Below are 23,608 nucleotides of genomic sequence, written 5' to 3'. Positions count from 1 at the left end.
AATTAGCAAATAACCTTAAAGACAAACATATAGATTTGTGTAGTATTATATTTATATAAATATCTAACATGTATACCATTTATATATAGGTATAGATTAATATATTATTGAATTTAAGAAGAATTTCCTTATTAAGGGTGCCTGGGTGACTTACTCAGTTAAGTGACTCTTGATTTCAGGTTAGGTTATGATCTCAGGGCTGTGAAATTGAGCCCGGCAACCAGCTCTATGCTCAGCAGGGAGCCTGCTTGAAATTGTCTCTCTCCCTCTCCCATTGTCCCTCCCCCCACTCACACTGTCTCTCTCAAATAAATAAATATTAAAAAAAGAAGACTTTCATCATTTATTATTCATTACACAGTAGAATCTCAAATATCAGTCTCCTAGTAGAATTATAATAATCAAAAACTCATGGAAATAACAGATTAAGAAACATATGAATAAGAAAAATATGAAAAGTCCAAGAATCCTGATTAAATCTCACTTGAGCCTCCTATTTCATGTGTAACCATGACCAGGTCACTGAATATTTCTGAGCCTTAGTTTCCTCATCTTCAATATGATCTTTCAGGAGGTTGTTGTAAAGAAAAAAATGTAATAAATAATAAATGATAATACATTCTAAAATATATTTATTGTTGTTGCTAAGGTCACAGGGCACTATACAGTTCTGAAATATCTTCTAAATTCTCTAAGAAAGAATACAGCATGTAATACTTTAGTTAGTTCATGAGGATAACAACTCACTTTTATCTATCTCACTATCCTTGAAAGATTAACATATAGTAAATCTTAAATCTTATTAAATAAAATGAAGTATATTTTATTATTTATTTCTGAAAACTGGCAATTCATGTGCATGGATGTTTTGTGTTTTTCTAATAACCAGGACATTAATTTAGTCAGAATTTTTTTTTCCTTCAACACTGTTATCTGTTCTCTTTCTTTACTGAAAAAAGGCCGGCTTTCATAGTTTTCTTAACATACTGGACATTTAAATTTTAGTATATGATTTCATTTTTATTTGAGGTAATTTTGATAAACAATAGATACATTTGTTGAGCTCTCAAATTGTGATGGACAATGTATGTAAAGCATTTTTCATGTATTAACATATTTGATCCTCATAACAGTCTTATGAGATGGCTTATGTTTTCCCCATTTACTTATGGAAAAATTAAGGCCCAAAAGCAGATAACATTCTCTAAAATCATCCTTTAAGAGACTAAATGGGAGTTTGAACATAAGCAGTCTGCTTCTAGAACCTAAGTTCATCACATTTAAGCCACACTTCATTGCATATGATCTACAGATCTGCTTGTGAGTGTTCTCAGAATGCAAGCTTTGGGCCCCACAATTCATGTGGGAGTTGACCTGCAGATATTTGATTCCAATAGGAACCATAATAGTAAAATTCTCTTGGAGTCTTAGTAGTGCTTTCTAACTTGTTATATGAAAGCAAACAAGGTTATATGGAATCAATTTCACATCATCAGTAGTCAGAAATATAAAAGGAAAAATAATACATAAAAATGTTTCCTTTTGTCTATCCTCAGTAGTTTTTTAGGGCTATCAAAATGAGTAGATTATGTATTGGTGACACAAAACTGTAAGGTTTACTGAAACCAAAAAAATATCATAAAGAATGTACTATAAAATATGTTAATTCAAGTTGAATTTGATCCATTTACTGTTACTTTCAAGTTGTCATCATTGCTATGTTTTCAGCATTGCTAATATTGCTAGTACCTGAGTTCTATCACACTAGGGATTAGAGCTTCAACATACAAATTTGGGGATAGGGGACACAGACACAAACATTCCATTCATAACAGTCTACTTAGAGAATGGGCATTTGAACTTTGTCTATGTGGTGTTTTTAATTTATTTTATTTTTTTTAATTTAGAACTCCTTGGAAAAGTCACTCTCCAGTTTACCACGTTCCCTGCCACTCCCTACTGTCTTATTCTTTGTTAGGTACTAAATAGTGTTGTGTACTGAACCTCAGTAGATTCCTGAACTATTGATTCTTGATTTAGACAATTTAAAAAGTCAAATTTTATCAAAAGTTCCGTATTAAGACTTAGTTTTGGTTTTCTCTTATAGGATGGAGAACGTAATAAGGGGAAGGAATCCCCCACAATATCAGAGAAGTCCTTGTAAAGAAGTTCGTGCAGCACTTCGGAAGAGGCCTGAAGAAGAGTGTAAGTATGTTTAATAGGATTAAAATAAGTTCTAGGTAGATTTTGGTGAGTAACATTTAAAATAAAGGATTAACTTTTAAGTGATTAATCAAATGATAGAAGTACTTAATAAATAATTGTTAAATTAAATTTATTTTTTCAAAACATATGACAAATGATATCTAGATTCAGACACTAGGAACATTGTTTTCTTATGTGTTTCTCTTGTACTTCAAGATCTTCTACTAGTAATTGAGTTCCATGTTCAAATAAAATTGGAAACTGCTAAATGATCTACTATATCTTCCTACCATGAATATTAATGTTTCTGAGGAGTCCTGAAATAAAACTTTTGAAATGTGTTTAAATTCAATAGATTCCACTTTCATTTGACCACAACACTCTTTCAACATTTTTTTTTAACCTGAGGACCCTTTGAAAACCACTGCATTAGACTAAAGAATAAATATCTAATGGTAAAAAAAAAAAAAAAATCTAATGGTAAACATAAAGCCATGGGTCAAAAGGAAACATTTGATTAATCAAATTTAGGAAAAGATTTTGAAAGATGGAAGTTATATATCTTACCATAAAATCATTTTACTCCATCTGCAAGTTAGTAAATATTCAAATTTGTAGTTGTCTCTCAGGACTTTATTTTAATATTTCTAGTCTGTAGCATTGTTGGAGACATTTGACAAAATATTTGCATTTTAAGTTTATGAGATGACGAATAATACTAACTTCCCTCACGCTGTTTGCAAATAATTATTTTCAGGGAACTAAAGCACATTCTGTTATGGCAAAAATGCATGTGAATTTTGTCCTTTTACAGAAAGTTACATTTTAAGGATAGAGTTAATGCCATGATTTTATTGGTATATATAGTTTAATAGACCTTTAAGATTATATTGACATTTTAAGTTAGTTTGAAGTACACCATTCTGAGTACAGATGAAGTACATTAAAGCTGGGCACACTCATGGCAAGAAGATTGTTTTCATTATACTTTGTTTGATTATAGAGTTAATAGACAATCTGATTGGGTTATAATCTATGTCATTCAGTATAGTGTTAGTTTTCTTTCCTTTTTTTTAAAGCTGGTTTTCTATTAATCAATAGAATTACAACTTTTAACACTATAAATAAAATACCCAATTAAAACTAAAATTTGAAAATGAAGATTGAATTCTGGGCATCATAAAACTAAAACTATAAGATGCAGACTCTTGCCCAAAAGTACTGCTTTTTTATTGGGTTCATAGGGAAGCTGTGGGGTTTTCCTTTATGCTGTTTTAACACAATTAGCTTAGTCTCCGGTGTATGTCTTCAGATTTTATTTTAAAATTTGTAAGGGATTTTTGTGAATAAATCTATCATTGATTCTCTCAGAATTGCTATTTAACACAGATAAAGTGATTTCTTAAAACTCTGAGTTAGTCTAGACTGAAGGTTGATCACTAGGTCCATTGACCAAATCCAGTCTGACACCTGTTTCTGTAAATAAAATTTTATTGAAACATAGCTATCTCTTATTTATTTAGGTATTGTGTATGTTTGCTTTCATATTACAGAGAAAAAGTTGAGTAGTTATGACAGAGACTATATGGCCCACAAGGCCAAAAGTATTTACCTGGCTCTTTACAGGAAGGGGTTTAAACCTAGCTCTGGGCCATTCCTTCTCAAAGTGTGCTCTTCAGATCAGCCACAGTAGCTGCATTTAGAAACTTGTTAGAAATGCAAATTTTAAGATCTTTAACCCATATCTACTGAATCAAGACCACTGAGAGTTGGTGCAGTAATCTATGTAAACCATGCAGGACACTCTGATGCAAGCTCAAATTTGAAAATCTCTAGCCTAAGTCAAATAACTGGCTGCAGACGATAGTAAATCATCATGGATACAAAAGACTAATAAAGGTAGTCATATTTTAGAGTGAAGTCTTATTGCTGTTTAATTAAGGTACATAACATAACTGATGCTGGTATTAAAACAAATCCTCATCAACTGGACTGTGGCAGTCAGGGCAATTTTTCAAGTATCATTACAGGAACTCAGTTGGGTTGACTGAGTTATTGAACATGGAAAGACATAATGAGAAATAAGAAACTTATAAAATGCTATTCTCTTTCAGAGAGGTCTTCATTATCCCTTGTTAGTATAATGAGCAGTTCCTCTTGCCTTGTTACAGACCAGTGTTAATTCCCTAAGTAAGAAGGCTCTTTTTCAGAACGGAAGCAGCATATCACATTAGTTAATTAAGACATTAACTTTAAAGTCACACAGAAGGGTTTATTCTCCAATGTGACACTTAATGCGACCAGCTGCAGGAAACTGGGTACTATTTTTTTTAATCTAAGACTCCATTTACTTATCTGAAGAATGAGGATAATGATAGAATCTACCTTGTGGGGTTGCTTTGAGAATTAAAGGAAGATATTTATATGGAGATAGGCAGGTTTGGTTCCAGACAATGGAAATACAGTAAAACAAATATCGCCATAAAATGAGTTAAATGATTTTTTTTTGTTTTCTAGTGCATATTAAAAGATATGTTTACACTATACTGTAGTCTGTCAAGTGTGCAATAACATTATGTTTAACAAAGTGATGTATATACCCTAATAAAAAATACTTTATTGTTAAAAATTGCGAACTGTCATCTGAGCTTTCAGTGAGTTGTAATCTTTTTGCTGGTGGAAGATCTTGTCTCAGTGTTGATGACTACTGACTTGTCAGGGTGCTGGTTGCTGAAGGGTGAGGTGGCCATGGCAATTTCTTACAAGAAGACGACAAAAAATTTTGCCACGTTGATTGACTTTTCTTTTCATGGTCCACTTCTCTGCAGCCTGCAGTGCTGTTTGATAGCACTTTACCCACAGTAGAACTTCATTCAAAATTGCAGTTAGTCCTTTCAAACCCTATGCTGCTTTATCAACTAACTTTATGTAATATTCTAAATCCTTTGTTGTCATTTCAACAATCTCCACAGCATCTTCACCAGGAGTAGTTTCCATCTCAAAAATCCACTCTCTTAGTTCATTAATAAGAAACACTTAAAAAAAAGATTTTATTTATTTATTTGTGAGAGAGAGAGAGCACAAACAGGGGGAGTGACAGGTAGAGGGAGAAGCAGGCTCCCCACTGAAACAGGAGCCTGATGGAGGACTCGATCCCAGGACGCTGGGATCACAACCTGACCAAAGGCAAACACTTCACACACTGAGCCACCCAGGCATCCCAAGAAGCAATTTCTTATCTTCTAAGATGAGATCATAAGATTGCAGCAATTCAGTCACATCTTCAAGCACCATTTCTAATTCTAATGGTCTGGCTATTTCCATCACATCTGCAGTTAATTCGTCCACTGAAGTCTTGAATCCCTCAAAGTCATCCATGAGGGCTAGAATGAACTTCTTCCAAACTCCGTTAAAGTTGACAATTTTGACTTCTTCCCTTTGAATCATAAATTTTCTTAATGGCATCTAGAATGTTGAATTCTCTCCAGAGGTTTTCAATTGACTTTGCCCAGATACATCAGAGAAATCACTATCTATGGCAGCTATAATCTTACAAAATGTATTTTTTAACTAATAAAACTTAAAAGTCTAAATGATTCCTCCATCCATGGACTGCAGCATGAATGTTGTGTTAGCAGGCATCAAGACAACATGAATCTTATTGTACATCTTCATCAGAGCTTTTCAGTGACCAGGTGTATTGTCAGTGAGCAGTGATACTTTGAAAGAAATTTTTTTTCTAAGCAGTAGTTCTCAACAGTGGGCTTAAAATATCCAGTAAACTGTGCTATAAATGGATGTGTTGTCATCCAAGCTTTGTTCCATTTATAGAGCATAGGCCCAGTAGATGTGGCATAATTCTTAAGAGCCCTAGGACTTTTGGAATGGTCATTAAGCATTGATTTCAACTTAAAAGTCACCAGCTGAATTAGTCCCTAACAGAAACTCAACTTGTCGTTTGAAGCTTTGAAGCCAGGCATTGACTACTCCTCTCTAGCAAGGAAAGTCCTACATGGCATCTTCATCCAATAGAAGGCTCTTTCAGGGGTGCCTGCATGGCTTATTTGGTTAACCTTTGACTCTTGATTTCGGCTCAGATTATGACCTCAGGGTCCTGAGATCGAGCTGCTCGTTGAGCTCTGCACTTAGCAGAGAGTTTGCTTGTCCCTCTCCCTCTGCTCCTCTCTCTGCTCTCTCACATTCTCTCAAATAAATGAAAAAAATCTTCCAAAAAAAAAAAAAAGAAAGCTGTTTCATCCACATTAAAAATCTGTTGTTTAGTGTAGCCACCTTCATTAATTATTGATGCTAGATCTTCTGGGTAACTTGCTACAATTCTACAGCAGTACTTGTTGCTTCCCCTTGCACTTTTTATGTTAGGAAAACAGCTGCTTTCCTTAAGCCTCATGTGCCAACCTCTGCTGGCTTCAGACTTCTTCTGCAGCTTGCTCACCTCTCTCAGCTTTCATAGAATTGAAGAGAGTTAGGGCCTTGCTTTGGATTCGTCTTTGGCTTAAGAGAATGTTGAGGCTGGTTCGATCTATCCAAACCATGAAGACTTTATCCATATTAGCAATGTTATTCCACTCTCTTATCATTTTCATGTGTTCACTGGAATATCACTTTGAATTTCCTTCAAGAACTTTAATTTTGCATTTACGACCTAGCTAACTATTTGGCACCAGAAGCCTAACTTTCTGCCTATCTTGGCTTTTGGCACACTTTCTTCATGAGCTTAATTATTTCTAGCTTTTGGGTTAAAGTGAGAGACATAAGATTCTTCATTTTGCTTGAACACTTAGAGGCTATGATAGGGTTATTATCTGACCTAATTTTGATATTGTTGTGTCTCAGAGAATAGGGAAACCTGGGGAGAGAGAGAAAGATGGTGGTTGGTGAAGCAGTCATAGCACATTATAGAGTGAACTTGCTATCCTATATGGACACAGTTTGTGGCTCCCCAAAACAATTATAATAGCAACATCAAACAGCACTGATCTCAGATAACCATAACAGGTATAATAGTAACGGAAAAGTTTGAAATATTGTGAGAATAACCAAAATGTGACTGAGAGATGTGAAATGAGCAAATACTGTTTTATAGATGATGCAGAGAGACTTGCGCGACACAAACCTTTAATTTGTAAAAAAAACGCGGTTATCTGTGAAGCATAATAAAGCGACGTGCAATAAAATACAAACTGAGGGTTTTGGAGGGGAGGGTGGTGGGGGTTGGGTGAACCTGGTGGTGGGTATTATGGAGGACACGTATTGCATGGAGCACTGGGTGTGGTGCAGAAACAATGAATTCTGGAACACTGAAAAAAAAATAAAATGGGGAAAAAAATGAGGTATGCCTGTAACAAGTACTTGGTATAGAACCTGGGACATAGCAACTTTTCTTTTCTTTCTTCTTCCTTCTCTTCACTTGTTATTATTGTTCTTCTTATTCTAAAGTAAGTATTTGCGTGAAGATAATAAATCAGAAATGGAAATTAATAGAAATTACCACCACTATTTTTGAAAACAAATGCATAGCAAGCAAAGGTTGTACACAAATGACATAAATCTGAAATTCTTACAATAGTGTTAGATAGTAATTCATGTTAGGTAGTAATTTTCTCACACAATGACATAGTTCTTTCTCTGTTATTCTACAAATTCCATATGGGATCTTGACCAAGACTTGCTGGGTCAATTCCCATGGAAAGCTGCCATCTTAGAAAACCATCATAGAAAGCCAGATGATAGTGTCTTCCCTTTACTGAGAGTTGGAATAGTAAAACTTGACTCCTTCAGATGCAAGGAGAGCCTGCTTTCATTTGGAGATAGTGCATACAGAAGATTTTTGCTAAATAGCATAATTCATACTGCTCTCTTTTATAATCTTTTATACTTTTCTGCAGTATTTTCAATGTGAAGATCAACATTAGGTCACCAGACATAGCTCTTAACTAATTATTTCATGTGAATTATATCTCTCTGTTCTACATTTAGCATAGTCAAGGAGACTTTCAGTAAAAATAAATTGCTTCCTATAAAAGACTGACTTTGAAACATGCTCAAGTTACATCCCATTAAAAAACAAATATATAAATTTTGTTCTCCAAACCACAGCCCCATTCAGCTACAGCACTACATTCTTGTTTTATTCCTGTGTAAGCCTCTGTAAAGAGTTACCTACTTATCTCCCACTCATTCCTCCAAAGCCACGCAATCTGGATCCTACCAACCACTCAACTGAAACAGCTTTCATTCAGACCACCAATAACCACTTTGTGTTGTCATTTGTGTTCTATTGCCCTGTAACAAATTATACAAACTTAGTGACTAAGACAGCACTCATTTATTATCTTGCAGTTTCTGAGGGTTGGTAGTCCCGGCTAGGCTTAGCCCAGTTAGAGCTTCAGGGTCTTACCAGGTGAAGTCTCATCATGAGCTCAGTTGAGGAAGCATCTATTTCTGAGCTTATCCAGGCTGTTTTGAAGGATTTGTTTCCTCATGGTTGGCACTTCCATCGTGTAATGGTGAGCACTCTGGACTCTGTTTCCTTATGGTTATATGACCCAAAGCCTTGCTTTTTGCTGACTTATAGTTGAAGGCCATCTTTAGGTGTTGGAGGTGTTATTGCTATATGTAGGTTCTCAATAAGGCTGCTCACTTCATTGAGCCAACAAGGAGACCCTGTCCTCAGGAAAGTCCCTACCCATCTTTTAAGGGCTTTCAGTAATTAAACCAAGAAAATCTATTTTTGTTTAATTCATAGTCAACTGATTTGGGGCCTTACCTGCACCATCACCTTTTCCATTTTCTGTTGGCTAAAAGCAAGTCTCAGATCCTACTGCCATCCAAGGGAAGGAGATTTTATAGGACTTGAGCACTTGGAGGTATGATGATCATGGGTCCATCTTGGAATTCTGCATAACACTTACTAAATCCACTAGGCAATTTTATAATGCTCTTTTAAGTTCTTAGCAAGAATCAATACTGTTGATTATTTCTTCCTTTTAGAAAATCTTCTAATTTTTTGGCTATCATAATATAATAATCTTCTAATTTTCCTTCATCTCTCTGGTTATTCTTTTGCATATTCAACTTGTTCTTTCTAGCCATTACATATTAAAATTTCCAAATACTGTTTGAAGTCTTCTTCTTCCAAGTATACTAATTCCATGAACAATCTCATTACACCCATGCACAGCATCAGTTAATCCTATAATCAGATGTCTCACAAATTGATAACTCTAACCCAGACGTCTCCCCGTATATCCAAATGTCTACTTGATAAATCCTCTTGGATATCTTAAAAGTACCTCAAAGTCTCCAAATCCACTCTCTTTCCCTCAAAACCTGAACTTCTCCCACTGTTTCTTTTTTCCTTTTTTTGTCTGAATGTTATATATTCTTATTCATCCAAGTTTAAAAGGCACAAATGTTGGAGTGATTTTTTCATATCTTCTTCTCCTTTTCCTCTTATATCCACCATAATCTCAAGGCTTCTTAATTTTACCTACTGAAAATGTGAATCTATTCACAAATCATTTCTGCAAAGATTTTAAGATTCTGCCAGATACTCCTATAAGTTGTTTTCCTACATAGTGTTCTGAAAACCTTTCATTTTAAAATGATCCTATGGTTTTCCATTGTTCATTCAAGAAAGACAAAAGCTTTACTATAGTTTATAGGACCTTGCAGAGTCTAACTTGCAGTCTGCCCCTTCAGCTTCATCTCATAGTCTATTCCCTCACTCTATGTATTCCAACTACATGGACTTTCTTTTAATTCCTGAACATATTCAGCAATAGGGGAGCAGAATATACATATCTTTAAATGATATGAAATGACAGAATGACAGGAATGACAAAAATTACCTTAAAGGAAGAGTATACTTTTGGACAATATTGAATGTAGAAAAAAAATTTTTAAAGTTGAATGAAATTTTTAATAATCACAAGAAGATTAATACTCTGAAATAACTGCAAAGTAACAATAAGGAAAAAACATCATTCTTTTTCAAAAAGCAAAAGAGAGAAATAAAAATCAACATTGATGAGGAAAGATATTACAAAAAACTTAAACATGAAAACCAGACAAAATCTTCACTGGAGTCAGTCAAAGAAGAATTAACATTGTAAAAATGTAAGATATTTGAAGAACAAATATAGAAAACCCATGAATACAAAGGAAATATGACCAAAGCAACAACAACAACAAAAAAAATATGAAGGAAAATAATGACAAATGTGGAGAAATTAAAAAATGAGAACCAACCTAAGAATTACAAATTGTTCCAAGAAAGAAGCCAAAGTGATTCAAAAGAAAAAGTCATCAAAGACTTAATTGAATGTAATTTTCAAGGCAGTAAAAACAGGTGACTACATATTAAAATGTTTTTCAGTGTACTATACAATCACTTAAATGAGATCTACATCCAAACACATCGAGACAAACATTTTCAAATTATACTATCACCTCTTTGACAAGAAGATATCTGTCTTATTTACCATTCTGTCAATAGCACATAGTGTAGTGGCTGAAACTTGGGAGATATTTAACAAATATTTCAGAAGAGGGAAGAAATTAATCACTTAACTTTTAAAATAAAAGTACACCAAAGGAATCTGTCTGAAAGAAAGAGAGGGGAAGAGAAGAGAAAGAATTAGAAACCGAGAAACACAAGAGAGAGAGAGAGAAGTGAAGGATGTAAGGAAGGAGGAAAGAAAGGGAGGAAGGAAAAAAAAATGGAAGAACAAATTTTTTATTTTAAAGCAGATGTTATGAACTCATTTTTCTTGTTCTTTCTTTCTAAATGCAACCGAATACCTGGAAAATTTTCAATGGACCATGATGAAAGGGCTGTAAAAGCTTAAAAGAAGAATGGAAATTGGGACTTCAGTAATTAAGGACAGACTACATTGTGTATTTTTCGAGTATTTCTTCTTATTCATATACCCTGGTCACCAGAGATAACTGCAAACTGGCACTATCAAAAGACATTGATCATCATCATCACCATCAAGAAAAGTCTGCTCAAAAAAAAAAAAAAAAAAAAAAAAAAAAAAAAGTCTGCTCTTCCAGTCAAAGGAATAGGACAGGAGAGGCCCAATAGATACCTTGCAGAGAGCTTTAATCTTTATTCTAAAATTCTAGCTGACAGGCAGTTTAATCCATCTGTAGTAGCAGATCAGTGAGGGCCCATCCATCCAACCCTACTTTCCCTGGCACACAGACCTATCTGCTAGTAGACCTATCTGGTCTCAGTGAAACCCTGTGTCTCCCTACCTTGCACCCAGTGGCATAAGGAGACCTAGACACAGCAGTTTCTCTTTCTTCCCAGAAAATAACTCAGTAGCCTTAGGGAGCCCAGAAAGGCACTTTCACTGTGGCAGATGTCACCAGTAGGGTTTGAGTAATAGCCCAACAATGCCGGAAGAATAAAGCAGATCAGAATGGCATTATCATTACAAGGAGTTAGAAAACTGTCATTATAACTGAAGCCCACAAAAGTAGGCCAGGGTTTATGGCCTGGTAAAAGTAGAAGATTCTTATAAATTGAAGAGTTTCCTAATATGATAATCAAAATGTCCAAAATACAATTGAAAATTGCATCATACAAATAGTATTATTATGTATTTGCAAGACAAAAATGGTATTGGGGTGTCTAGGTGGCACAGTGGTTAAGCGTCTGCCTACTCAGGTCATAATCTCCGGGTCCTGGGATTCAGCCCTGTGTCTATGCTCCTCCCCCTACTCCTGCTCTCTCTCTCTCAAAGAAATAAATAAAATCTTAAAAAAAGAAAGACAATAAAATGGTATTATACCATTCTATCAGGAACCAGGAAAAACCACAATCTGAATGAGAAATGACAGTTATCTGACACCAATACTAAGATGATTCAGATCTTGACATAATCTAACAAGGAATTGAAGCAGACATTACAAAAATGTTTCAATAAACAATTACATAATCTCTCGAAAAAAAATTAAAAAAATAGAAAATCTCAACAACAAAATAAAGTTATTAAAAATAGAAATTATACAACTGAAGAATTTAATGAGCAGGATAAAAATCTTGCTGAATAGATTTAATAGTAGAGTGAAAATGGCAGAGAATAGAGTGAGCAGGAAGGCAGATTATTTGAATTTACTCAATCTAAACAACAAAGAGAATAATAGGCTTAATAAAAATGAACAGAATTTCAAGAATTTGTGTAAAAATAACAAAAGATCTAGTATTTTATCATTAGAGTCTCAAAAAGAAAAGAAAAAGAGCATTTGATAAAAAGTATTTGAAGAAATATTGGTTGTAAACTTCCCCAAATTGGTTAAAGACATAAATTTAGACATTCAGGAAGCTAGATGAACTCCAAATATGATAAACCCTAAAATATCTCCACCAAGATGTGTCATAATTAAACTTCTGAAAACTAAAGAAGAAACCCTTATAAACAGCCAGAAAGAAATAAAGATGAGCCGTTTACCTATAAAGGAAGAAAAATTCAAATAATGGTGAAAGAACAACAGAATGGATAAAAATAGAACTAAACATAATAGGACTTTTTTATTTCATATTTTATAGTTGTAGCAAAAATTGTCACAAACCTTGATAAGGTGCACAATGTATATAGAAGAAATAATTAAGATAAGTACATATATAAAGTGTGGAGAGTAAAGGGACCTAAATGTAAATAAGTTTTCTCTACTTCACTTTAAGTGGTAATAACATTGAACCCAGTAATTGCGGGGAGTTATATGTTTTAATATCCAGAGCAACCACCAAAATGACATGCTCAAAATTATAAATAAATAAAAATAAATTATAAATTATAAATAAATAAAAATTGAGCTAAAAATACATCCAAATACCCCACAGGAAGACAAGAAAAAAGAAACAGAAGAATGAGAAACCGAGGTAATGAACTAAATAATAAAATGGTAAACTTAACCCTTAGGATATCAATAATTGCATTAATTATAAAGAATGTAAATGCTTCAGTTAAAAGGCAGAACTTTTTAGGTTAAAGGCAAGGATAAAGGATAAAAAAGCAAGACATCATGTGCAGCCCGTAGGAAATTTCTTTAAATGTTAAGATGTAGAAAGATTAAATATAAAGATTTAAAAAAGTAGATGTCACACTATGTAAATGAAAGCTAGAGTGACTATATTTATATCAGGAAAATTAAGCTCAAAGTAAAACATAATAAAGGCATTCCATAATGATAAAGAGGTCAGTTCATCAAGAGAATATACCAATCCTCAAATTATTTTTACAAATTTATATTTTCTTAGACTTTCCCTGTAGCTTCAAGCTATATATACTTCTCCTTTAGTTTAGCTTTGTTATAACTTTTTTGTTTTTAACAATTCAGTTCTAATAGCTAAGAAATTCTTGGTAGCATAGTTATGATTGTGACCTGCTTAAAAAAGACACTGTTTTTGGATGCCTAGGTGTCTCAGTAGATTAAGCATCTGCCTCCGGCTTAGGTCCTGATCTCAGGGCGGTGGGATCCAGCCCCATGTCTGAGACTCCCTGCTTCTCCCTCTCCTCCCTGTTTGTCCTCTCTCTCACTATCTTTCTCTCTCTCAAATAAATAAATAAAATCTTTTTAAAAAATCACTTGTATATATATAGAGAAATTTTTATGAAGGTGTAATCTTCCCTTAGAATTATACTGAGTCAATATTATGGAAACTAAAATTCCACAAAGCCTATCCATTGAGTTTTAGAATAAGAAAAATTCTTTGAAGAGGTTCTTTTTCTATTTGACATTTTATAACACAATTCTATCCTTATGGCAATCATACTATACTTCCCATTGCAAATAATATATTTGATGTTATCAAATTATTTTATTAAATATAAAATTATACTGTCTTTAAATAACTTCAAATACTAAATATTAAAATTATATTGTCTTCAAATAACTGAATGCTACCTTTCCAAATGTCAAAATATTCTTCTGTTAACCAGTTTGGTGAAAATCATGATGAATAGTCATGTTCCTGCCTTCATGTTAGAAGTTACTGAACATGATTTAACCTTCTCCTGGTGATTCAAGGACAGTTTTGTAAACATGCATTACTGTAAATTGTGGTAATAGAATTCTATCTGTGCTTTCCTCCCTATCAAGTTGTCAGCTGTCACTTTTGCTGTGATTATTCTTGCTTTTAAGCTACCCCTTCTTTTGACATATTGTTTCCTGTTTTAGTTTCCTTCTTCAGAAAGGTGATAAACCACCCTTGTTAAGAATTATAAAATAAATAAGTGTTAATGAATCAGGATTGAAAACTAATCAAGCCTTGGATGATGTATGATAAACAAGGTAAAGAACTATGGGACATTAGTGTAGAAGTGGGATGCTTTATTTTAAAAGATCCCTTTTTCTACCTGACCTCATTTTAGGTCTGTACTGGATCCCTTTACCAGATTGTTGCAGTGTCTCAACTATGATGTTGGGGATCTGGAGCTACTGTCATTTCACTCATTTGATTAGGGACTTACACACTGGGGATGGAGAGGAAATCTAATGAAAATCATATCCAATAAAGAAATCTAATAAAATCTTTAGTCTATACACTTACAGACCTTGTACATATGCATAGCAATGTCAACATACAAAGGAAGAAATATTATCTTTTCCCAGACTTCTTTTTATGCTAGAAAACTTCCAAGAAGCTCTTGGAAAATGTTCCCTATCATTTCACTGTTCTAAACTGTGTTATATCTCTATTTGTGTACCATGACTGTATTCCAGGAAAAAGTTATGCACTCATTAGCTTAGGACTGTTATACTGCACCAATCATTTTAAAGAGTTGATTTAGTATTAAAAACAATCTTAGATAATGTTCTTGCCACTTGTCCTATCATACAATTATTCAGCAATATATCCCATACTATTGCTTGTAGTATCTATTTGTCTATATTTACTCAAGTATCCTAAAATATTTTAAGGTGGGGAATGGGAATAAGAGATAGAAGAGATGTTACCTGAGAGGTCAGGAATCTGGGCATTGATAGTAAAGGCCTGTATACGTGATTCAGTGCCTTTTTTCCCTATCCATGCTTTACAGTTTGTGGGCAGTATGTATTAGAAGTATCTTCAGCTTTTCCTTTAATTTAAGCATTCCATTTTCTTCTGATTTGGAATGAGACCCATTTCTCCTACATCTCCCTTTCAAGCTTAAAGAATTATTAGTCACATTTTATAGATTAGGCTATAGAACCTCAGACATGTTCAGTAATGTATACAATGTCACACATCTAGTAAGTGCCAGTGCTGGAATACAAACATAAATTTGGCTCCAAAAACCGTCTCATTTCTTCTGTTCCATTCTATATAACTCCACTGTGCTATGTCCTCATTTTAGTTCTTTGGGAATCACCTTCTCCTTAATCCTTAAAAGTTTTTTAAGAACAAAATATCATACATACAAGGAAATGCACATAACATATTTGCATGTTTAAAGAATTATAGATTAGCATTCATGTACGTAAAATATCAGAGTTGTTGAATTGCACATTCCTACCCACCTCTGATCATCTCTTTTAGTTCAGTAACTCCATTCCAGAAGACCAGTTTTCCCTACTCCTCATTGCTTAGGTCCATCTTTAAGGTGAACATTTAAATCCTATAACAAACCCAATAATGTATACAATTTTAGTGAAAGATCACTCAAGAGAAATAAGTGGTCAGTGATTTCTCATTGGCTAGGAAAACTTACTAAATATTACATTTTGTATTAATACTTAGATTGTGCCATAACAAAAACTGAAGTTGCACTCGGTTTTTGATGAATTTTTGATGAATTTTATCATCACAACTGAAATCAATACATGTTACTAACTAATTATTTTGACATGATAAAAATAAGATTAAAGGGAGATTAGATTAACTTTAATTCATAGCCTGAACATTATTAGACATTAGAAAATTGAAATCAGTTTCATGCAAATGTAGTATAGAGCTGATATATTTTAGACAGTTTTCAAAGTTGTAATAGAAATCCAGGCAAATAACTTAAAAAAAAAAATGTCTTAAGCTCTCCTCTGGAAAATCCATAGGTTTAAGCCAGCTTGCTTAGTTATCTCTGCAAACAGCTTCCTCCAAGATTCTACTCAGGATATAATTTTAGAAAATGTTCTCAGCGGGGTGCCTGGGTGGCTCAGTCATTAAGCATCTGTCTTCAGCTCAGGTCATGATCCCTGGCTCCTGGGATCCAGCCCTGCATAGGACTCCCTGCTTGGCGGGGAGCCTGCTTCTCCCTCTGTCTCTGCCTGCTTTCCCCCTGCTTGTGCTCTCTCTGTGTCAAATAAATAAATAAAATCTTAAAAAAAAAAAGAAAGAAAGAAAGAAAGAAAAAGAAAAGATTCTCAGCACTTATTTTTGTAGTACCTCTGGCTTAACATATCCCTCATTTGTGTAAGAGCTTGAACTTCCACTGAACTTCTTTTAAAATGCAAATTCTTCTGAGGGGAAACTCTAGTCAGATCATAAAACTCTTTAATATAAAAGTGATTTTAGATCACTGACCTCAAGAATTAGAAGGAATCAAACATCAAGAGATGTTTGGATGCCCAGGGAGAAAAGGAAAAGTCAGAAAACAAATACATATATGAGGAGTTTGGAAAACAAATTTGACCTGCTACGTATTTTTGCCTAGAGTTGGTTCTGTTAACTGGTGAAAGGCTTTTTCACATAAAGTTTCAGCCCTTTCTACATCCTTCCTCTCATTTCTGTGGTAACCCCCCTGCTAATTCATTTCTCCTTACAAAAGCTTCTCTTCTTCTCCTTGGCAGAGGGCAGGACCTCCATTCTATGTGTCCCTGGAACACTTTTGTAGAGATTGTTAATGCAGTGCTTAGAGCATGGTATTTTATCCTGTTGCTTGCATGTCTGTTTACTCCCTATTGGGTTATAAGTAGCTTAAGGGCAAGCAGACATGCCTTATTCATCTATTATTAGCATTAAGCACAATATTATATATATAGTCATTACTCCAACAAAAATTTACAAAGAAAGCAAGGAATTGTAAAATATGCAATTCGATTCATGTCATGAAACTTACTAGAGTTTAAAGGCATCCGATAAATAACTTCTGTATTCTAGAACAATTTTGGAACCGATTCAGATATTGACAAGATGTCATACTGAGATCAAGCCTCAGTTTTTCATTACTTTTAAATGCTAGATTGGGGGTCATAGCCAAGATGTTTGGCAACAATGTTCTACTACTTCATACTACACTCCAGGTGTATGCATACTTATTTACTTAGCCACAGCAATAAGGAAAAACCGCAGGCTTCTTCATATGGGGAATTTCTCTCACAAAATTTATAGCACTGAGGAACAGATCAATGTAATGTATCTCCTGAAGCAGCTTCATCACAAAGAAAGATGGAGGAACGAACTGAGCCACACATGCCTCGTTCTTCCTCAAAATTTATGAATTTAGTAAATTGTTGCTTTTCCTAACAAGAGTTAGAAACGAAAAAGAAGTCAGGAATGTTGGGGAAATGTCTCCACACAGAAATTAGCTGAGTGCATGGAAAGAATCTCCATTTATTGTGTCCCCAAGAATTTTTATCTCTTAAACTACTGGGCTTAAATTTTAAGCCCTTAGACAACCAGGGGGAAATTTATTAGGGCAGCTTCAACCCAGATATCAACTGCTACTCTTTTGTGGATCCTTCTGGGATCATTGGGGGCAGAGAGGAGAAGCATATAGATTTCACTCAAAGATTACTTGAAACCAGTCTTGACACTTCAATTCATGTTCCACTTGTCCCAAGTAATGTCCTACATGATTATCAAAGCTTCTGCAGTATGATTGAATTCACCCATTTATTCAACAAATACTGATTGAGTACCTGCCCTGTGCCTCTCTCCCTGTTCTGGGTGCTTGTGACCCATAGTGAGCAAATATTTAAAAACCAAAAAAAGGCAAACTTCCCCCACTCAACAGAGTTATGTTCTAGTTGGGAAAAGCAGGCATTAAACAAAATAAATAAGTAATAATTTATTAGAGGGTGATTCATTTTGTAGAAAAATACAAGAAAAATTATGGGGTGTTAGGACTAAAGAGAGATTTCGGGACAATTTTAAGTGGAGAGAATAGACTAGACCTCATACAAAGGATGACAGATGAGCAAGAAGGAGGAGTTAGCCATAGTGCTCTACAAGCGATCTAGAATCCAGGACTTCTGCATTTAAATTCAACTGGGAGAACTTGCCGATTCAGATGTTAATTTTGGCCTGATGCATTTATGATATGTCACCTATATATACAGTCTCCTCTCAGAGAGGCTATGAAGATAGTGTTGCCTTTTTGCAAAATTTAGAAATTTGTATTAATGAACGCCTTAATCATCAGAGTGCCTTTCTTTCCCATAAACTATTTCCAGACTTTTGAGTGCCAGCAGTGTACTGAATGTGAGTCTATCTAATGGCCTGATTTTTACAGCCTGATGAGAGGGTGTGTTTTGTCCTAGAACCCTAGTGACCACTGTCACATGCATTTCTGTGGAATTGCTTAGTCATGTCATTCTTGTATGCCTCATCTAGAGAATTAACCTCAGCATGTTCCTGATCAAAAGCACCATTGTTAATGGAGGATTATGTGCCTGTAAGGACCTCTAAGGAAGGTAAATATCGGCTCTTACAAAAAAACTTGCTTTCCTCCACATTAGAACATTCCAGATGGGTGTTTAGTAGAATTTCTTTCTACTGTATCTTTTTTATGGAAGTGAAATAGGCACATAGTGTGTTTTATCTCCTATTTTTCTATAATTTTTAGAGTAAGTTTGACAGATAAACTACAAGACACCTGGTTAAATTTGAATTCAGATATGTAACAAATAATTTTTTTTTAGTGTAAATATGTCTCAGATAATATTTAGGATACTTCTCTATTAAAAATTACTCATTCCTTATCTAAAACTCACATGTAACTGAGTGTCCATATTACGGTTTTCCAAGAAAAACAGAAATAGCAGGATATCCATCTACCTATTGTTAGAAAACAAAATTCAACCAAATCAATTTGAAGGTTTAATTGGGTTTGTTAAGTGATTCCTGAACTGGGCATCATCTCATCTAGCAAGTAGAGAGGAATTCTGAAGAACTGTACAAAACAGAAGGTTTTTATAAAAAGGAGGGTGGGGCAAGAAGTTGTTAGTCAAAGACAAGAAAGGATTGTCACATGTTTTTGCGGGGGTGGGGGGAGAGAATGGCAGGGTTTTTATCATGCTGATTACCTCATTATTGCTGCTCAGGAAATTTTAGACTGATTGGTAAAAGCTCATATTCCTGGAAGAGGTTGAAACTTTATATTTAAAGTCCTAGTCTGCTATTGCGGAGGGCAAAGACTCCATTTTGGGCTTGTTATTTCTTTTTTCAACAATCTATCTTGGGGCAGCTGGGTGGCTCAGTCGGTTAAGGATCTGACTCTTGGTTTTGGCTCAAGTTGTGAAATTCCCCCCTTGCCTCCACCTCCCCACTCAGTGTGAAGTCCAAGATTCTTTCTCCCTCTGTCTCTCCCACCATGCTCTCTCTCTCTCAAGTAAGTAAATAAACCATTAAAAACCCCACTATATCTAATTATAAATACAGGCATAGATATCTATACCTATAAATCTAAATAGAGAGATCTCTCACTATACATAGACCTATCTCTCTTTGAATGTATGTGTATATATTAAAGAACTGACTCACATGTTGGGGGTGCCTGTGTGGCTCAGTAGGTTAAGCAACCAACACTTGATTTCTACTTAGATTGTGATCTCAGGATCCTGAGATCGAGCCCCGTATAAGACTACATGCTGGGCCTGAAGCCTGCTTAAGGTTCTCTCTATCTCTCTCCTTCTGCCCCTCTCCCCACACTCGCCACCTTCCTTGCCTGTATGTTCCTTGTCTTTCTAAATTAAAAAAAAAAGAAAGAAAGAAAGAACGAAAGAAAGAAAGAAAGAAAGAAGGAAAAAAAAAAAAAAAAAAGAATTGGCTCTCATGCTTATGGAAGTCTACTAGTCCAAAATCTGCAAGGTAGTTTGGTAGGCTGGAGACCCAGAAAGGAGCCAGTATTGCAAAACAAGTCCAAAATCCATCTGTTAACAGATCTGTTTTTACTTAGAAGAGATCAATCTTTTTCTATAAAAGCCTTTAATTGATTGGATGAGACCCTCTCACATTATGGACAGCAATCTGCTTTACTCAATGCTCACTAATTTAAATGTCAATCTTGTCTAAAAACACCCTCATGGAAACATTGAAAATAATGTTTGACCACATGTGTAGGTACTATGACTAGGTTGAGAGTCACGTTGACAGAAAATTAACCATCAGAGTATCCTTTATTTTTTATTTGCTGAATCTGGCAACCCTATTTCAGGGGTCTCAACTGAGTTTCTAAGAGTTTAAGTTGCCTTCTTATCTGATCTATTTCTTTAACAATATAAAATTTAGTACTATTTACTAGTATGTTTTGTTTTGCTTTGCTTTTTCATTGCTTTGGAGGCAAATACATATTTTTCTAATATATTTTCTTAACTGTTGTCCTGTGAGATCTCCCATATGAGATAGGAAATCAGTAATTACTGAGTCTTTCAAAGCCTTCACTATTTAAACAAATTATATCCATCTTCTCCTTCCTGGGTTGGATAATCCCACCCAGGAAAATTCCCATGAAGTTACACGGGCTCAAACCTGGACTTGATCTCTTATTATTCTGCATGCCTTTTCCTGTAATATGTCCCCTTCAATATGTCTTATCTTCACTGGATCTTTCTTTGAAATGCTGATTCTATAAATTTCTGGAATGTTACCTGAAGGCAAAGCAATACTGTACCACCACCTCTAATGATTTCATCACTTTGAAACTCACCTAAGAATGCTTTAAATATTTTGTGTTGATTTTCTGCCTTCTACTCTTAAATTTGTCAGATTTGCTGGACCATTGGTATAGTTCTCTATTCTTCAAGTTGTAATTCCTAACTGCTGTTACTCTGAACTTTTTATCCACAGCTGTAAAAGGCCACATCCTCCGTTCCTCTGATCCTGCCTTCTCTCAGGGGTTCATTCTAGATTGCTTGCTGGAATTCTGTCACTCTGCTTCGTTTAGATTTCTTTAGGTTCCAGTCACAACTGTTTGACTTAGTATAGCTGAAACATCTACTTTTCTACTTAGCTCTTTCAGTTTAGTCAGAGTTGGGTCTACCCGTTTCCTTTTAGTATTTGTTTCTTTCAGTCTTCAAGATCCCATTTTCTGCTTCATATCTGCCTAATCTATCTCATACTCTCAGTATTTCTCCTAAATAAATCTCTTTTTTTCTCCAAAATAATCATCCACTTTTCCTTTATTTTATTTTTATTTTTCTATTGCTTCTGTTCTGATAATAAAACTGAACACTCTTTTCACACCACCCTAATTCCTTCTGGGTACCCTACACAAATTCAACTTCTAAAGGCGAAGTGCTCCACACACAGGCTTTACTATGTCCTTGTATATCCTTTAGGTATACAGTAATTTAAATGATTTGTTTATTATCTTTTTCAGTTCCACCTAGGAGAGGGCAGATTTTCATCATTGTGAGGGCTCACTTTTACTTTTCATTTGTTTACTAGTCATATTCACTACCCTTCTATGGGTGCTTCCACAATGAGTGTTTTCTGAATTATAAGGCAAGGGCAATTCTCATGGGATTATTCAGCCCAAAGCTCACAGTCATACAGAGCAGTAACTCTGACACTGGCTACTATTCACTAAAGTCAACAAGGCCAATACAGTCCCACTTCCAAACCATGCTCCAGAAGACAACCACGTGCTTGAGAATAAAACTGCTGTGAACTATAAGAAACACTTGAATCAAATCCTGCATGGCCCATTTGCTAAAGCTGAAAGCCCATAGCCATATGTCCTGGTCCCATCAAAAACTGCTCCAGGTTAACTTGAATCACCAAATCTACTTTTTGTCTACTTATGTTTATTGCTAATAAAACCAACATTGGAGGATATAAATCAAATATGTGGCTACAGTCTGAAAATTAGCCCACCTAGTCTCTGAGGCCTTGGAGAGTAAAACTGAATGTTCGCAGGCAGACTCCAGGAGGAAGGGAGAGTAAGGGCCTGAGCTCTGCATTTATGCTTAGTTCTTCAGAACCTAGCAAACTTCTTTCTATATCCATGGAAAAGAGAGCACAGGGCAAGAGCCTAGGAAGTTTAGGGAAAATGCCTCCTCATGGAATCCTGAGAAGTAAGCTGTAAATCTGTCCCCTCCTACCGTACTTCTATGTCACTTATAACCGTGAACATCTCTGACAAAAGTTTTTGTTGGCTCAGTCTGCCATGATGTGACTATACATCAATACCTAGAACATATGTTTCAGAATGAAAGGCAACACAGAAAGCTTCTCCTGATAGAATTTACTCATCCATATGGTACCATAACTCCATGCAGATTGTCCTGTATTAGTTAAATTTAGTTTTCAACCCCCATATTTTCTTTCTTTCTTTTTTTTTTAAAGATTTTATTTATTTCTTTGACAGACAGCGGTCACAAGAAGGCAGAAAGGCAGGCAGAGAGAGGGGAAGGGAAGCAGGCTGCCTGCTGATCAGAGAACCCCATGTGGGGCTCGATCCCAGGACCCTGGGATCATGACCTGAGCCGAAGGCAGACACTTAATGACTGAGCCACCCAGGTGCCCCTCAACCCCCATATTTTCTAATGTTGATGCCACTTCCCTGGTACCTAACAAAATTGATCCCCTGTCAAAATACTTGATCCAGAATGACTTCCAAACCATGTCCCAGAAAGCAAAGGCTCTATGCAAAACTGTCATTATCTAAATCAACAAGAAGCCTCCCATAATTTGATAATCCCATCTGATTTTCCTCTTATTATATCTGCTCTCCAGGAACACATAGAAAATTGCAGAAAATTTCTAGAATCCTTTCTTATCCCCCAAACCAAGTATGTTGCATTATATTTCTGTTTTAGACAACCCTATAATTAAGATTCTGAGCAACCATATTTCATGACATCATTGAGATGCAACGGTATTTTTGTCTCCCTCTATCCCTTTAAAAAGGGATAGTCATCCTCTATGTTCATTTGCTTCATTTCTTCAATTCTGCATATGATTGAAATCATATTGTGTTTGTCTTTCTCTCTCTGACTTGTTTCACATAGTGTAATTCACTCTAGCTCTATCCATGTCATTGCAAATGGCAAGGTTTCATTTTTTTGATAGCTAAGTAATATTCCATTGTATATTTATATATGTATACCACATCTTTTATTTTTATTTTTTATTTTTTTTTTTAAGAGAGAGAGAATTGTAAGCAGGCTCCACAACCAGGGTATAGCCAGAGGTGGGGCTTGATCTTACTACCTTGATAGTGACCTGAGC

At 35.0% G+C, this 23,608-nt stretch overlaps 1 protein-coding gene across 7 annotated transcripts in view; it reads left to right on the top strand.

The window, feature by feature from the left end:
• The window catches only part of LRRC7 (leucine rich repeat containing 7), a 563,262-nt gene that overhangs the window by 120,095 nt on the left and 419,559 nt on the right, over positions 1-23,608 (top strand). For 6 of the 7 annotated variants that reach the window (XR_006817634.1, XR_006817637.1, XM_045998653.1 and 3 more), the window contains exon 2: positions 2,108-2,205. Coding sequence is in view for 4 of the 7 variants with exons in the window: in XM_045998653.1 (XP_045854609.1) it covers positions 2,108-2,205 (98 nt within the window). In the remaining 3 variants the exon portion in view is untranslated. Of the gene's footprint in view, positions 1-2,107; positions 2,206-23,608 lie in introns of those variants that run through there. The other variant, XM_045998665.1, reaches the window with a different exon arrangement.

Source organism: Meles meles, chromosome 1 (assembly GCF_922984935.1).
Source record: "Meles meles chromosome 1, mMelMel3.1 paternal haplotype, whole genome shotgun sequence".
Classification (NCBI taxonomy): Eukaryota; Metazoa; Chordata; class Mammalia; order Carnivora; family Mustelidae; genus Meles; species Meles meles.
This window is presented reverse-complemented; position numbering and strand designations above follow the sequence as displayed.